Source organism: Apteryx mantelli, chromosome 1, assembly GCF_036417845.1.
Source record: "Apteryx mantelli isolate bAptMan1 chromosome 1, bAptMan1.hap1, whole genome shotgun sequence".
In the NCBI taxonomy this organism is placed as follows: Eukaryota; Metazoa; Chordata; class Aves; order Apterygiformes; family Apterygidae; genus Apteryx; species Apteryx mantelli.
The window spans coordinates 87,762,687-87,780,255 of record NC_089978.1 but is presented as its reverse complement, the minus strand read 5'-3'; the positions used below and the strand labels follow the sequence as shown (position 1 = coordinate 87,780,255).

Below are 17,569 nucleotides of genomic sequence, written 5' to 3'. Positions count from 1 at the left end.
TTTAAAAATACCCTCTTTTATTGATTTTTTTTCTCTTTTTTTTCAGAATTTAGTTTGAAAAATACAAAACACGTAATATTCTATTAATTTTAGCATAGAGAATGGGGTAAATGTTATTCAGTACAAGTGATCGAGTCTACCAGGAACAAAATACATAATAAGTAACAACAGAATTAGTAGCTGTGAGAATATCAGACTCTGTTGAAGTTAATTTTTGTTTAACTTCATTAAAAAAGCGTGTCAGAATTATGATCATAATCAACAGAAGTCAATCATTTATTTCCTTTATTTCCTCTTGAACTGCAGTAATTGAGTTTTGTTAGCAATTAATTTCACTTAGCCTTTTCAAGTCAGCGATAAGCTAGTGCTCCGCAGAGCTAGAGATGTGGTAGGGGGTTGTTCCTGAGGGCCTTCGGTCTCTGCTGGTGCATCAGACTGGCAGTGTCCAGGCAGATGCAAGCTCAGTCTGAACCATGACTGCAGCCAGGTCTCAGTCCAAGTTAACAGGCTGGGCTAAGAAAAGAGGCAAGTGTGTAGTATTTCAGGCTCTGTGCCCTTCCAGCCTAGCTGCGCAGCTTCTGCCTGACCTGGCTTGGATCATGAGCAAAGCAAGCCTGGGTCTATCTGCAGAGTACTGTACAGACATACACTAAAGCACTTGGTGTTACGTGTGTAGGGAAGGCAGAGATTTTCATGCCAATTTCTGATAACTGTGATTCACATAGCAAGTTCTTAAGCATGACCTAATCCCTGTTGTAGATCAAAATCTTTCTGCCTGGTTTCCGCTTTGGAGCAGAGCACTGAGTCCATCTTAGGTTTGTCATTTCTAATGTGTAATAATATAAAGGCTAATAGTGGGTCTGTTTGCAGTGACAGGCTTGTGCTTTTTTCCAAACCTTGACTATCTACATAGGTCGCTTTCCTGGTTTCTTATTGGGAGCAAAAGGCTATTCCTCTATCAGTGTTTTAAGCTAATTAATTTGACCCCACACAGAGCAGAGCATGCCCTCTCTTATGCAGATGTGGATTGGTTTAAAACAATGTTTTTTGTTGCCTCCCAGTTGAAATTGTGTCTGGCTGTGTCGTAATTTATGCAGAGGGTGGGGTGAGTCTTTCAGTTTAAGTTCAGCCCAAAGGTGCAGTGTGAATGTTTTCAGAATTTGTGATGCCTCTGGTATGAAGGAAGGCACTGTGTAACTGAGGGCTGACTTCAGGTGTTTCAGATGTAGGTGGCTGTTTGCTTTGGTCATGGGCAGCATGCCTGGCCTGGGAGGCAAGCACTTTGTAAGGAATAGATGGGGTATGAGAACTGCCTTGAAAGGATACTCTTATGATTGCAGGTCCCCTACTTGAAAACTAAGAAATTTCAGAATTAAGGTTTTCATTTTATTTCCCGTTCTCTGTTTATTTCCTCTCTGGTCCTCTGTGTGTAATTGAAGGCTGTCTGATGATTTTTCCCACGAGAGCTTTGCCCGGTGTGGTGCACAGGATCGACTGGAGGTCAGCTGGTCTGTTTCTCAGTATTTTGTGGTGTTCTGTTTGTTAAAGGTGTACCTGTGCCATATTAATTGTACATGCAGTCCTCCCAATCCCCCATCCCACATATACTGTATCACGAGCTTCTTATGGGTCCTTGGACATTAATCATTGCGCTACCTGAGTAATTTGCCATATCACAGAGAAAAAGGACAGTTGTGTTGACCTCCATTTACAGATGTGGGACTACCACACAGATACAGGAAGTCCCCTAATTAAAGGTTCTGTTTAAGGTGTCTACAATGTGATTTTTCTTTTCAAGTATAGAGCATTCTAAAATGTGTTTAAAAATCCCGTTGTCTTCAGCAATAAATGTGAATGCACCTTTATTAACTAGTCTTCATGTTTTCAAGATAGAGTTCCTGTAAATGAGGACATGCATTTTGTGGCGAGTCTTTGGCTGAAGGGATTTGTTCAGTCAGAAACAGAAGACAGTCATGGAGGATGGCCCCCAGTGGCCTCAGGTGTGCAGTCATCCTTCCTCCTGCAGCTCCCAGCCCCTATGCATTACCGGCACCCCAACTCCTCAAGTGAGTGTCTCACCACCCATGGCTGGTGCAAGTCCATGACAGAACCCCATGGTGAGACCATTTCTTGCGTGAGATGAGGCAGGAGGGTTTTTTTTTTTTTTTTTTTTTTTTTTTTTTTTTTAGTACTTGATCATGCAGCCATCATATGTCATCAGCAAGTACACACAAGACCTGAATTTAAGTTGTAATGACAACCTTAATTTCTGATTTTTTTTTTTAATTTTGAGTTTTGTGCAGTTTTAAAGAGTGCTCTTGTGTGTTGTGCCATAAATTGCATGTCACTGCATTTGTGACTTCTGTGCCCACTCTGTGATATCACATTAAGAAAAATGCTCATAGACTACTTTCTTTTATTTAATGACTTTAGAGTAAAATGAACCCTTTCCTGTTCCGGGGTTAGTATTTTTTTAGTATTGCCTCAAATTATTGAAAAGCATTGAGCAAGTGACACGAACAGGACAAATCACAATCAAAATCAATGGGACAGAAAAGTGTTTCAGTCCATTTCCATGAATTTTACTTACCTGTAATCAGGTTAAGAGAATAATGAAAGAGGATGCTAGCTTGGTCTTTACTGTTTTAATTCTTGTTGCTGTGTATGTGTGAATATTAGCAAAGCATAGGGTTTGTTTGTTTTTTTTTTTTTTTTTTTTTACTGTCAATTCAAATGGTAAGTGTGGTTGTCCACTGGCTGTTTGCTTAGGATCTACTTCGGTAACTTAGGGTGGCACAGCAAAGATTTTACGGAGTTGCAGTACACTTGTGTTCTAATTAGTATTTTTCAATTGGCCTTCTTTACTAAGCCTGGAGTTTCCAGAAAATCCTCGGTTTCAACTTCTGGCAGCTTGCAAAGAGGCCAAGGGTTATGCCAAATTTTGTACAAAACAGAGTAGATGATAGCTGAACTATAAAGACTTCAGTTTCTTTCCAAGGCAGTTCCATCTTCATTTATATTAAAGCTGAGGGCAGCTGCAGTTGCTGTTATTTAATTCGGCATGCTGTGTTTTAACAAGCAACATACTGTAATAAAAAAAAAAAGGCAATTAGTAAGTGAAGGGAGTAGCAGGGTGCAAGTAGTAAATTACTAGTCATCATGAATAACAGTAGCCATAGGAAGTTATTCCCATTGAAAAACACTGGGTTATTTAAAATGTAATTCTGTTCTCAAAAATGATCCGATAAAAATCACATCATGGGGTTCCTCGTTTTATAGCAGCGGTTTGCATGTAACATCTGAAGTGTATATGAGGAAAAAAATGTTGCTTTTTTTTTTTTCATTGTCATATCTGACTAGAGACTAGCAAATTTAGTTCCAGTCTCAAAGTCCGGTTTGGGCTCTCGTTCCCTCACCTCACTACAGTGAATATTAATATGCCAAATTGTGTCCTCAGTGATGTGTGCGACTCAGTTAACTTGCAACAGGGTTAGTTTCTTGTTTTACGTGCCTATGTAATAACTCTAATTCCAATTCTAATTCCAATTAGTTATTGCAATTCTAAATAATTACAAATTTGTCTGAATTTTTTTTTTTGCTGTAGATTTAAGTATAGTGGATAGCAGTTTAGCTCATCAGTTTTTATAAACTACTAGTCTGATATGGCATCATTAAGACATAACTAACTCTCCATCGTATTTTTATTCAAGAGAGTTCAAAATAAATATTTTAATATCAGCTAAATATTTATCATTGCTGTAAGTAAAGGTATTGCATAAGATAATGAATGTACCCATTCAGAAAATATTTGATCTTCATATACAATACTGGGTATATTTATACTTACAGATTAAGTTGTCTCATGTTCACATTACTCTGCAATGTGACAATATGATCATGTTTTTAATGGTAATGCTCAGTAAACTGTTGATAGCTGTTAAGGCTGAAATCATGAGGTAAACAAGATTCATATAAATACAGTGGCAGAAAAAAAGAGATTGCTCTCTTTGACTATACCAGGTTTTCAGAATTGTTTGTTATTGTTTGGTTTATTCCCCTGTACTTTCCTCTTCCAGAAATATCTGTTCGCTTATAGAATTCTTAAAAATAGTAACAAAAGATCAAATCAGTGAGTCAAAATGAAATATAGAGGAAACCAAAGGAGGATTCCCTTGAACAAATTACTCTTCACTCATGTAAGACCTTCTTACAGTATATACTCTTTTTTCCAGCTAGGCAGCTAGCAACAGGGGAAGAGGTGAACAGAAGGTGAGGGGAAGGGGGGGGGGGAGGATTATGTCAGCTGTTGTTTGCAGAGCGCCCTAATTCTTGTCCCAGTAAAATCTGTGCAATGCTCAGATGTTAACCTCATCGGACAAAGAATTGGCTCACTGAGTGTGGTTCTGGTTCCCTAATCGTGCCAGCATTTTAAAGGCGGTAAAACCAGCCTGTGAAACATAAAGAGTTTTTGTTATAGGGATATTTAAAGCAGAAGTGGCATAATGACTGGTATAGAGAGAAGGATCCAGGGAAGACAATGGATTTGAGGGAGAGGAAAGAAGTGTGAAGCCATGAAACCAAAAAGCAAGAAAAAAAAAAAAAAAAAGGATTTTGCGTGTTGCTGTAAGGCAGTGTCATTCCAGGTGAGAGTGAGTGACATGAATATGATGTCTGAGTAATTTTTGAGACCTAGGGGAGAAAAACAGTGTAAGGATGACTATTTGGCTCAGAGTAAAGTTCTGTCTAGCATGGATGCTTGTTTCTGACAGTGGTCTATAGCAGATACCTAGGAAAAAGTATGGAGACAGGAAAATGTATAGTGATACATCTCCCTAAATACTCCCACCGTTTCCAGCAGCTTGTGGCTCAGGGACTTCCTGAGACAGCAGTAGTAAATTTTGTATTTATCAAGTAAATTTGTGAAGGGGAAAGGAGCATAGATTTGTGAAGAGATTGTTTTCTGCAAATTATGATTGATTGTTGGTTTTGTAGCCTCTCCCCATTGCTGCAAACTCAGAAAACTTGAACAAACTGAAACAAAACCCAACAAGTTATTCTTGGACTTGGCAGGGGGAGGAGGGCAGGGGCTTAGGGAAGTGGGGGAGGAACTGCCTTGAGGAAGGAGCATCTCTGGGGCCATTAACAGTTACAAATTCATAATCTGAGACTTAATGTCTCCGATCCCTTAGTTATCGATAGCTGAGGAGGATGCCATGCATGCAATATGGGGAGAGAGCGCTGAACGCCTTCCTGTGCACCTTGAGGACTTGCCACTTTGTGGTGCATTTGTTCCCCTGTGGAAATAAGGAAACGGATCTCAGCAGCACAGCGTACCTTGGGGCTTCTAAATCCAAGCAAAAGTTTTTTGTTACTGAAGTTGCGAAGTTGTAGAACAGGAGCTTGTTTTTGAAAGGGAGAGGAGGGAAGGGGGAGGAAGGGAGAAAACCCTTTTCTAAATTAGTATTAGGAGGCTTTCAAATTTGTCCTGCTTTCTGAAAGAAGTGATATTGATTCATTTTACAACTTATCCCATAGCTTCAGAGGAAAGTGGGTTTTTTTTGTTTTTTTTTTTTGAACTGAATACATCTCATTATGAATCAGAATGTCGGACTCCAACCCTGGGTTAAGACAAAACACGACGAACAGTGGGATGGGATGGAGAGCAAAATAGAACACGTGATACAAAACTGAAGTCACCCTGTAACTGTAGGCATAATTTTATCGTACCTTAATTGTGTTCATTCATTTTTCTGAACACTGTTCACACAAGTCTAAAAATTTAGTTTTATTATGTATTAAACTATTTTCATCAGGTTTGCGACCCAACAGAGGGATTCAGAGAAATAAAGGAGGAACAGATAATGGGGCATGATGGGGAGACAGGTAAATGGGAGGCTTATGTAGACAGGGAAGCGAGAGGAAAGCTTCTGGGATTAAGAAAGCATGGCAGAATAAGCAGACAGATAAATCACATGGCAACATTGCAGTGGTCAAATTAGCTGACTGGCAAGCGAATTGGTGAGCAGTTTCTGGAGACTGCAACCTATCTGGCAATACTAAACTGGCAAAAAGACAGCATGACTGATTTAGAAGAATTGACAAGAGGCTATGAAGGTGTCTTGCAGAAGCCTTCTTTGGAAAAAATGGAAGATCATTTTAGAGTCCTTTCTCATATCTGTACTTAGTCATTTCTGTTTGAAAAGTCTATCGAAGCTGTCTTCATATGGAAGCCATTCCACTGATTGTTCTCTTCCTTCTTCATGTTGTTTTTAGCCCTATAAGTTTAGTTTCTTTTTGAGGTACAGCCCCAGTTTGTATACATTACTGAAGACTAGTGTGTTGGATATTTATGTAATGACATCGTGATGTTTTTAATTTTACCTGCTATCCATTTCCTGTTAATCCTAGCATTTTGTTTGTGGGGTTTTCAGTGTTTTGTTTAGCACTGGGATGTTTTCATAATTTCAGATCATGGGATGACATTTGACATATTGTTGTTTTTACAATTTATATGAATTTTGGGGGTGATGTAGGTTGGAGATAATGCCCATTTTAAAGCTAACATAAACACAATATTCACATGCAAAAAACCCCTCTTGGTTTCACACAATGTATTATAAGCTGTATGTTGCAGCAGAATTGTTTTGGATGCTGAAATTTTTTGTAGATCCCCTAGCAACTGAACAAGCTTATGGGAAATCATTTCATTTAGGTCTATGAAGTGAGATTTTGCATTTAACTCAGGCTTCCCCTCTGCCACAAATTGACATATCATAAATGGTTTTGACAACTCCCCATCTCCCCACCCCCAAAAAACCCAAGCAAACCATGAACAGCAAGTCTTATTTTTACTTCATGTGCATACAGGCATGTTTAAGGTAGGATGCATCTTATCCAGCCATAGAGGGGCTGACAGATTAATATGTTGAAGTGTGCCAATAAATTATTCCTGTTTTTAATGCGGTCTGTTTAGTCCCCAAAGTGATTAGTGCATGTGCTAGCATGAGCAATGTACGTGTTTTAGAGCAAACGAGCCTGTAACAAAGGAGCAGTAAAATGCACTGTGTGGCCCTTACTGCAGTAGCATAGTGTCATTCTGCTCTAGCTTATAAAAATTCATATTCGGGGGATTTGCTTAGCAGAGTTGGTCTCACCTGGTGCGCTGACCTGCAGCAGTAAGAGAACACTTTCAGCTTTCGTTCTCTTGCCGGTACATCATAACATACAGTACTTCAGCTTTGTCTCACAACCTCAGAGAGGTAGTGGCACCTCTCTTCTTGGAGGTTTTCAAGATTTGGCTAGACAAAGCCAAGGCTGCCCTGATCTAGTGCTGAGTATGGTCTCCCTCTGAGCAGCAGATTAGACTAGACAACCTCCAGAGGTCCCTTCCTTGTGTGTGATTCACTCTGCTGTTGGGAGTTGCAGTGGGGGAAGCTAAGGTATTTGATATTGGGCCAGAAAGATAAAAGTCAGTGTTGTTGCCTCAAAAGCTTAATGTAATTTCTTTTATTGTATTGATAGCACCACAGACCCTGAAACAAATAGTAAGCTGTCAGGCATACAGATCCTGAAGTGTCAGGGATGAAATAGGGATAAATATTTGTCTTGGTGCAGCATAATAGATGCTTTATATTATCAAACAGTGTATGTCCATATTGACCTACAGAAGTTGATTGTAGCCTAAATTAAGTTTTGATGCTTCTGTTCTATATTTTCTTGGTCAACCTGCTTTTGGGGATTACTTTAAAAGGCAATAACTGGTCCTAAGTTTGTGGGTTATAATAAATGATATGCTGAGTTTGTATTGCCCAATGTGCATCTAATTATGCTGGTGCAAGAAATATAGTTTAATAAAAGATATCTAAACAGATTTTTATATTTGATAATGTCTTATGTTAGCTTAATGTATACTTATTTAAAATAAACAAAATTTAGCACAGAACAGTATACTTTAATAATGGTCTGTTCCTTCTATAAGGACTGAATAAATAACAGCATTCCCTGATAAGAGATAGAATCTTTTAGTTTTATTTTGAGTCTTTAGTATACTGGGTTTTTTTAGGGTTTGGTCCTTTGAAATTCTCCTAGTATTGGCTTCAGGTGGGTACAAGTTCATCCTTTGATGTCCAAAAGTGTTGATCTGTGCAGTGGCCTGTTCTAACCAGAGTCTCGCTTTATGTAGCGTAGTCTTTTTCTTTAAAGTTGTGCTCTTTCAACCAATAAATAGCACATCTTAATGTTATCATTAATATTTAACTTGTTCTCACACAAGGCAGAATTGAGTCAAAGTTTGTCTTGTCTTGGAAGCAGCTAGTGATTTTTATTTTTTTTATTTTTATTTTTCATGCATTTCTTTCTTTTTTCAGCAAACCTTGAATGCATGCCAAATTCTGTGATGTCATGGTAGGCATATGCTTACCGGGGACTGCTGAACTTGTTTTTCAGGACTAATTTTGTTCTAAGCTATGCTTACCTGACTTTCTTTTTTTTCATATGAACAACAGTGAAACTTGGGTAATATTGTTGAGAGAATCTGGTTAGTTTCAAACAGGTTTGGTTACACAGAATCACAGAATCACAGAATCGCTGAGGTTGGAAGGGACCTCTGGAGATCATCTAGTCCAACCCCCCTGCTCAAGCAGGGTCACCTAGAGCACATTGCACAGGATCGCATCCAGGCGCGTTTTGAATATCTCCAGAGAAGGAGACTCCACCACCTCTCTGGGCAACCTGTTCCAGTGCTCTGTCACCCTCACAGTGAAGAAGTATTTCCTCATTAGAGAATAGAGGTTAGAGAATGTTGAGCAGTAAAATGCATTTATCTGCATGCTTCTTCTTCATTTTATTTCCTGTAAAGCAGAAAGAAGATGCTGACTTTCTCTTTGCACGCCCATTAGAGATGACTGGTCTGAATTTCAGAACAACCTGAATTCAGTCAATCTGAAGAAAAAATGCTTTTTCAAAAATATTCAAGTATTTGCTGCAAAAATTTACACTGTGCTTGTGCCATCACAAGCAGTACATAACTAGTTATAAATCTGTTTACTCATGTAATGTTCTCTGTCACCTAACGTGCACAGAAGCATGAGTTTTTGCTACAAATGAGATGTTACTGGTCATAGTCCAACAACTCATTACGTAATGAACTGAACCATTTTACAGCAAATGTTAATCCTTTAGGACATGCAAATGCTTAATTTACCAGAAACCGCTATCTGCTACTGGTATTGCTGACGAAGTAATTGTAGTACTTGTAAACCTGTTCCTGGATACCTAGGTTGGGATCAGCAAACTAAAACAGTACTGAAAAGGAGTTGGTAAATACTTTAAATCTCTCTAGTGATTAAAACGTCTTGAAGAGGCTATTAATCTCTAAAGCTGTGTTTGTATTACTCTTGCAAATAAACATTTTTGTTTGTCCTAAGTGATTTTTTTTTTTTTTTTTTTTTTTTTTTTTTTTTTGTAAATAGTGAATTCTAAACCCTCTAAAAACAACAAGGTCATATGAGTAAAAAATTCTGATGTTGTGTTTGATAATTCAACACTTAAACTATTGGTTAAATATCTTTTTTTCTTACTAAAATTGATAAATATTCATCGAAATAAGCTTATGACCACTGTTTGTTTTCCAAACCTTTTCTGCAGTCTGAAGAATTTTAATTCAGAAAGGAATATAGCTTAGTGGTGTGTTTTTCCCCCCCTCCCCACCATTGTAGTTCAAATGCCCCATGTTGAGCTCCATCATTCTTTTGGCTGAAGTAGAAATGACATGGCTTCTCCCGCACTCAGACAGTATTGCTCAGTGTTGGCCCTGTATCCTCTGGGTTCAAGATTACAAATCCTGGGCATAGCTAAATGAGTTGTCAGCTTGACTGCTGAAAGCAGCCAGCTTTCTCTAAGTATTTTCAGGAATAATCACTAAGCAAGCATCTGTTTCCCTTCACAGTACACGCACAGTCTGTCTGCATGTGCATGAAGGAATCATGTGAGATGGCAGATTTTTTTCATAGAAGAATTTTCTTTTTAGATGAGCTAGAAGTAGAGTCCCCTGATAGTTGAATACGTTTGTTTTTTATATCAACCAACTGACAATCGTGCCTCAGTATAAATAAAACAAAATCTGTATATAGTAATGATGGATGAATTCTAGGATAGATAGGGGATAATGTTAATCTACCATCTTGCAGTCACTTTTTCAGATCTGAACTAATTTATTTTATTTTCTGTATTTATTTGATTTCAGAAGAAACAATGCGGGTGACAGGGAGAAGGCACTGCAAGTTGTGCTTCAAGTCCTGCAGACGTGTGATCACCCTGCTCCAGATATGTTTTGCTTATGTGGGAGGATCTACAAGGATGTGTTTCTTGATTCTGACTGTAAAGATACCAGTAGTCAAGATCATGCCATTGAATGGTAACAGCAAAAAAACAAAAAATCTCTATTTAAAAAAATTTTCAGACTTGTACTTCTGTTTATGAAAAGTAGGGCTGTGACAATTAAAAAAGATCAAATGTTCTACTTGTTCTCTTCTTAACACAGTCCTGTTTGAGCAATTGGTTTACTGAGAACCAGGTCTTTGGACATGTGTTTTTGAGGGAAGGATTGGCAGTGATTTACTGTGTGGTGTTGTATGCGTGGTGTTTTGTTTTTTTTTTTTGAGAGCGCTTATTTATTTTTAAGTTTCTCTTGCTTCTTTCTATAGACTTTATTTTGAATATAGAATGTTACACAGGTAGTTTATTGGAGGAGGTACTCACCTAACATCCTGTTCACATATGTGTGTTCGTATAATCGTAAAAACTACTGCTGATTAAAATGATGTAAGTTAGCGTTTTGGGTTTGCATGGCAACTGTGAAAATACCCCTGTCTGTCTCAATTTTTCCCCAGATCACCTTAACAATACAACATGGATGGGTAGTAGTGAACTTTCAGGATTCAGATGGATCTCTGATTCTGTACCAGCTTGTGCTATGTGTTCAGCTTCTGTGAAGTGTGTCTCAGTTACTTTTGATGAATATGAAGTTTTAAAACAAAGGATTTGTAGCCTTTTTATAAAACTCAACCTGAAGACTAGTGTTTTTATGGCTTTTCTCATACCATAATATAATAAAATTACATTCTATTGCATTTAAGAGTTAGTTTTGCAATAACTGTTTCCAACTTGATTTTCACAAAACTGCACAAGCTGGTAGGACATAAAATCGTAAGCAAAAGTTTTTCTTCCTCACCATTAGAGGAAAAAAACCACTTTATTTCAAATGGCCTTTGCTAAGAGTGCCATTGGTACCAACTAGCCATATAGTCCTTGCAGTAAACTGATAGCTTAAAACACCTACTAAAACTTTGTAGTATTTAGTTCTATTATACAGTGACACGTTAGCTCTTGACTGCTCTCTGCAGGTATCGCAAAGGATTTGAACTCCAGTCAACTCTGTACTCTGGAATTAACCTTGCAGTTCTGCTACTTGTTGCAGGGCAACAGTTTGAAAGCTCAATAGAACTGAGAAAAATAGGTGAGTATCCACACAGCGCCACAGACAAGTTCCTGCCCCCTTTCCCAGTGGAAAAAAAAAGGACAATGTTTATAGAGATGGGCTGTAGGGATAGAAAGGCAGTCCGGGCTTTTTAATGGTGGATCCTGGATAGCAGTCTAAAACAAAGGGATCTTGAAGGAATATTTGTTCATTCTTGCCTTGGGGTAGCTCTCTAGCAAGTAGGCCCACCTAAAGGGCCCCAGGAATGGGGAGGGAACAAGGAAGGACTGCATCCAGCACCATCTGTAAACTGCCTCTCCAGCACCCCTGACATTATCCCATTGCATAGCCAACAGGGGACAAAGGCAGGAGGTGACACAGCATGGCCCAGCGTTCCTCAGTGAAGCTGGGAAAGAGTCCGTGGGGTTTCTGTTGTCCCTGAACTGAAAGATCCCCCAGCACATGGAAGGCTCTACTAGAATGGTTAGTAGTCTACCTAGATTCAGATGTCTTTGATATAGTGCTAACTAAAATCCACCACTCTACACATAGATCTATAAATAAATCATATGATAGAAACAGATATTCAGTTCTTCTTAGAAAAATAATAGTTAATAATTATATTTGGAATCAATCCTGTCTGAAACACACACTTGAACCTCAAAGATGAAGAACGCAAAGGCGGCTTTAAACCACTCCAGTGTCCTTACTCTGGTGTGGATTTGCCTAAGCCTCTAACCACTGATCTCTTGCAGCAGATGCAGATCTTGAGGACACAGAGATACACAGCTTACACTGAAAATCAGGGGGCAGATAGCCCAGGCAGATAGCACAAGAGCATGTGTGGTAGGAGTTCTGGCTGTCTGAAATGTATTGGGGATGTTACTTGCAACAATTTTTTTTTTTTCTTTTTTTAAGCACTAATGCCGAATCAAGTCTTATTAGTCTTGGTATGAATTTGGTTTGAATATGAATATGGTTTTACTGATAGAAAAAAATATATATATATATTTTCACATTTTACAGGTGTACGGTTAAACAGTTTACTGGGAAGAAAAGCCTAGAGAAAATGAACAATTACTGGGATGTGGGGCAGTTCTTCAGTGTGAGCATGCTGGCTAATGATGTTGGTAAAGCAGTACAAGCAGCAGAGAAGCTTTTTAAGCTGAAGCCTCCAGTATGGTATGTGGAACAAGGCTGTACCTTAAGTATCCAGCTCTGGGAAATGCACAAAACGAACCTGTAGACACTTGGTGACTTAACTGCATCTTTAAATCTCAGATTTTTATAATTCTCTGACTTTGTTCTTATATGTTGGGAAGAAAAGAGGAAGAGGTGCTGGTAGGAAATTAAGTTACCCTTCATTGCTGGTTTTAGATCTCATTGAAGCACATGTCTTATTGGAAAGAATTTGGAAATTAGTGATGATTCCTTGTGAAACAGAATTCTTTTCAGAGTCTAGATAGCTGCTGCCCATCCCCCCTATTTCGTGGCTGATATCTTTTTTTAATCACTGTGTAACTACTCATGTAACTATACTCTTTTCCAATAAGATGCTGTTCATGAACATCCATGTGAACTTATGACCTACAGTTTTCACTAAACTTGCTGTTCTTTCTAGAAATCTGTAAAAATCAGCACAAGCATTTTCATTTATATTAGCTTTTAAAATGCATTTAATTTTGCTTTGGATTATATTTGCAGTTACTTTGGATGTGTAAGTCAGTAAAGTGCTTTTAGTATCTGGTCAAATTCTGTTTTCTCTCTGTTAACTCACTGATTCAATACGTTCTAGGTACTTGAAATCATTAGTTCAGAATGTGATGTTAATTCAGCATTTCAAGAAACTCACCATAGAACATTCTCCTAGACAAGAAAGATTGACATTCTGGCTAGATATAATTTTTGAGGCAACGAAAGAAACAACTAATGGACTGAGATTTTCAGTAAGATGTTATGCTAAACAAGTTCTGTATGTCTTATGTTTCTGGATAGGATATAACAAGAATTGGAGGACTCTAAACATAGCAATTATGTGCTTAGCTGCCTCTTGTCTCAAAACCCTGTATTCTGTTAATCGTGTGGGGTTTTTTTTTGTTTTTTTTAACATTTAACCCACCATCCTAAAAGCATCCTAAAAAATACTTGTAAGTCTACTGTAACAAATCATGATGATACAGTCTTGCATATAGGAACACAGCCTCTTCCTGCCTTGTCCTGACTTTCAATCACAGCCCTCCCCCAAAATTATTTGGTCCTTACACTGAGGTTACTTATTATCTATATCAGAGTATTGTTTTTTTCTTAAGATGCTCTTGTTGAAAAGCTGTTGTTTTACTAATGAAAAATGTTCTCTTCTCAGGTTTTAGTGATAGAGCCTACTAAAGTCTACCAGCCTGCATATGTATCGATCAACAATGAAGCAGATGAGAGATCTCTGTCTTTGTGGCATGTATCTCCCACTGAAATGGTAGAACTACTGGCAGATGCATTTCATATCTTCTGTGCTTGATTCATTGTGCTCAAAGTGCCTTTTTCACATGTAGATTTTGGAGCACTTTAAAGTTTGTTACATTTCTGTGAAGCACAAGCCTCCATATCTTTTTTTACGTGCATATGGAAAATAGTTTTTTCAGAGAAAATAAAAGGGGAGTCTAAGATTAGAACTCAGGTATTCTTAACCTCTAATTCCAAGCTTATTTCACTTGACCATGTTTCTTAGAAGTGCCTGGGCTGCTTGCCCTTCTCCTAATATTTCTCATTAGAATTGTGTGTGTTTTATTAAGATGCAGCTCAGAGCTATATAGAAAGTAGAGACCAATATTGTGTTTAACATTGAAGGAGTTGTAAAAGTTTCTACAATTATAAAAGTAGAAACTAGAAAAAAATGTATAAGTCCGTGACAAAGAAATGCCAAGAGATAAGATTTTTGGTGTCTTGGATTGTTGGATAAAGTATAGGAGATTAGGAAAGGAGTCTGCACAGTTATGGACTGTGTAATCGTTTAAAAGTGAGAAATAATTTCAGTTTCATATTTGAAGAGTTGAAATCCAGAATGTATTTGGCCAACCCTCCCTAATGTCAGAAAGACATAGGTGGAGGATAGACTAAAAGCGTAGAGAGGTGAATTGTGGAAAAGAGGCATGTTAGTCAAAACAAGAGAAGACCACATAATTACCAGGACCTGTAAACTTCTTTTCCGGTACACTGTACTACTTCTAGTGAATGTGTCTGTCTGACACAATTTTGCTTTATGGAACAAATTATTTGGGCAGATCTAGCAGTGCTAAATGAGACCCAGCTGGCAGCTGGAGATTTATGAAGGGCTACGTTCCTAGGCACAGACTGTCCTTCCTCCAGTGTGCCTCCCTGGGCCAAAGCTGTTGGCTAAATGCCTCTTGGGAAGCAGTAGGAAGTTTCTATTCCCTTCGAGCCTGAGCAGCTTAGAGAAGATTGGAGTATAGAGTCTGCTCCATGTTTAATATAAGAAGTTGATATATGGAGTCAAAACAATGTTTAGTAAATTGTACTTCAAGCTTTATTCTTCAAATTGAATTTTACATGAGGAAACGCAGTCTTTTCTTCCACCTTTCTCTGGTTAAATTCATTTTTCCTCAAGTGAGCAAATCAGCAATGTATGTCCTTTTCCCACCTACACATCAAGCTTATTTGAATTACAAAAAAAAAAAAAAAAAAGTGGCTGAAAAAAGATAACACTTGACTTGGAAAAATTTTATTTTGTTTATTATGCTTTGATTTTTCTTTTCAATAGTAATTCAGGATATACATCTTTGATATAGATCTTGATTGATACAGATCTTTGTTCTTTACAGAAGCAGATTCACGAATGGAATTTTACAGCCTCCTCCATTAGGGGAATAAGGTTGGTATGTCTGAAAACAGTTAAGCTTGGTTTTATGATTGCCTTAAGTGGGAAATCTGGATTCTACTGTAAACCTCTGCTTTACATGGCCTGTTGTAAAAGCTGCTTCTGTTCAACTTTGCTTGAAACACGTCACAGGAGTTTTCCATGCGTGATCAGAGCTGTATATTTTTAATGGAAATACTCATCTAAAATGTGTGTATGTAGTCTCTTCTAGATTTCCCTGTTTTCAATTGTGTATCTGCATTTTTTCATATCTACTGAGCTTCTCAGTTAATGAGCTCCTACTTCATTGTCCATTGTACTGACAGCTAGAATTCAGAGAAAGAAATTGAAATCTCTTTTCTCTGATTGCCTTCTCTCTTTAAAAATCTTCTAGCTAAAACCTGGTTCACTAGAGAACCGTTAAATGAGGCATGGACATATTTTGTGCTGAAAAAAGAATCCTTGAGCTGGAAGGAGATGGCTAGCAAAGCGTCTCAAGGGTTAGCTTTTAAACAGTTAAAGTAGTTGCTTTTTGTTACACCTAGATTAATGAAAACACTAATGATAAAAAAACTAGATCCCCAAATATTAGTACAAGGGAAGATCAGAATATTACACGGAAAGAACAGGAGTGTTCTGTGGAACTGAATTAATAGAAAAGAATCACATTTGGTATAAACAACTGCAAAATACAAGACTGCGTTTAGGAGCTTACTTTCACATCCTAATGTGGGCCACCTTGCTGCCAGAAAAGCAAGGGACAGAGACGCTGCAGACTAGAGGAGCCATAAGCGCAGGGAACACAGCTGGGCCTTTGCTGTCTCCCTGAGTTTGCAAATCACTTTGCTGGTGGATCAGGCCTCCCTAGGGATGTTAAATGGCTGTTGGTGGGGGCCACCTGTGTGTATAACAAGCTTAAGTGCTTGAGAAACCTGTGATACAAGCACAGCAGCAATTTAGGTACCTAATGAGGTCTGTAGCTGTCAAAGCAGAGGATTTTTGGGTTACGGTTTTGACCATAGGCATCTAAGTTTTAGGTCCCGAGTTTGTCTTCTCTGAACTTGTATAATTTATTTAAGCAAATAAACTAAGAGGAAAAAATACTTCTCTGAATAAAATGAGTGGTAATTGCTCTGAAGGTCTTCAGTTGTGCATTTGGACATAGATTGTCCCATACCTTCATTATTTGTTTCTAAGAGCAGTTTTTCATTTAAATGAATTGAATGTGATATTTTATTCTGCTAATCCAGTGTAATATGAATGTATGTGAAGTTGTTGTTGAAATCTGTGGAGCTGCTGAGCGTAACTCAGCAAAATGTTTCTAAAACACAAATTAATTACCTTCAGTCAACACATTGCACAGAAATTAATCGCATCTTAGAAAGATAACTTTTAATTAAAGGGAGATTAGTAATTCATTTGCTTTGATTCTTAATCAGTGCTGGGAATTACAAAGCTCAAAGAGGCAAATTTTTTTATACTTAATGGAGTTGCATGTTTGTTCTGTGTGACAACTTAAAATTGTCATACTTTTCAAATTGCATTAGTATGCAGTATTTTGAAATATTTTTAGTCTTGGTCTCTCAGTGTTCATAATTCAAAAAAAAACAAACCTAAACTCCTTCCTGCTCCATTTCTTCTCATAGTTGCATCCAAAATAAACTTTTCTCAATGTAACTTTTACAGCATATCCAAGTTGGATGAGCGATGTTGTTTTCTTTATGTCCATGACAACTCTGATGACTTTCAAATCTACTTTTCTACAGAAAACCAGTGTAGTAGGTAAGTTCAGTTTATGTGTGGGTATTACATGTGAGATCTCTGCCCCAAATACAACTGGTTTAGTAAAGATTAAAAGCTGGCTATTTTGGTTGAAAAATAAAGTATTTGTTCTCTTATTTTCTTCATTTGTTTTCTTGATTTAGAAGCAGTGAGCTAAATTCAGTCAGTGGTTTCTGAGGCAATGAGAGCAATGTCCCATTACACTTGAATTGTTCTTTGGTTCTGATCAGTTTACCTTACAAGTCATTAGATCTGAAAAAAGGGCTTAGGTTAAAGTAGCTTATTCTAACTTATAACTATTATCTTCTTTTTCTGTCTCTTGGCCATGGTATGTAAGGTACTATATTGGTTTAGATTCCCTCATGTACCTCTTCAGTTGGACTTAGGTAAGAACAACTAGATGTACTGCAAATTGTAGCTTATATTATTTCACAGATACCCGT

General features: G+C 37.8%; 1 protein-coding gene across 1 annotated transcript in view; it reads left to right on the top strand.

Annotated features, from left to right (window-relative positions):
- Positions 1 to 17,569, top strand: part of MAP3K15 (mitogen-activated protein kinase kinase kinase 15) — an 87,085-nt gene that overhangs the window by 33,080 nt on the left and 36,436 nt on the right. The window contains 8 exon segments of the mRNA XM_067289455.1: positions 10,244 to 10,414; positions 11,403 to 11,515; positions 12,503 to 12,532; positions 12,535 to 12,658; positions 13,272 to 13,422; positions 13,839 to 13,946; positions 15,310 to 15,359; positions 17,031 to 17,122. Coding sequence (XP_067145556.1) covers positions 10,244 to 10,414; positions 11,403 to 11,515; positions 12,503 to 12,532; positions 12,535 to 12,658; positions 13,272 to 13,422; positions 13,839 to 13,946; positions 15,310 to 15,359; positions 17,031 to 17,122 — 839 coding nt within the window.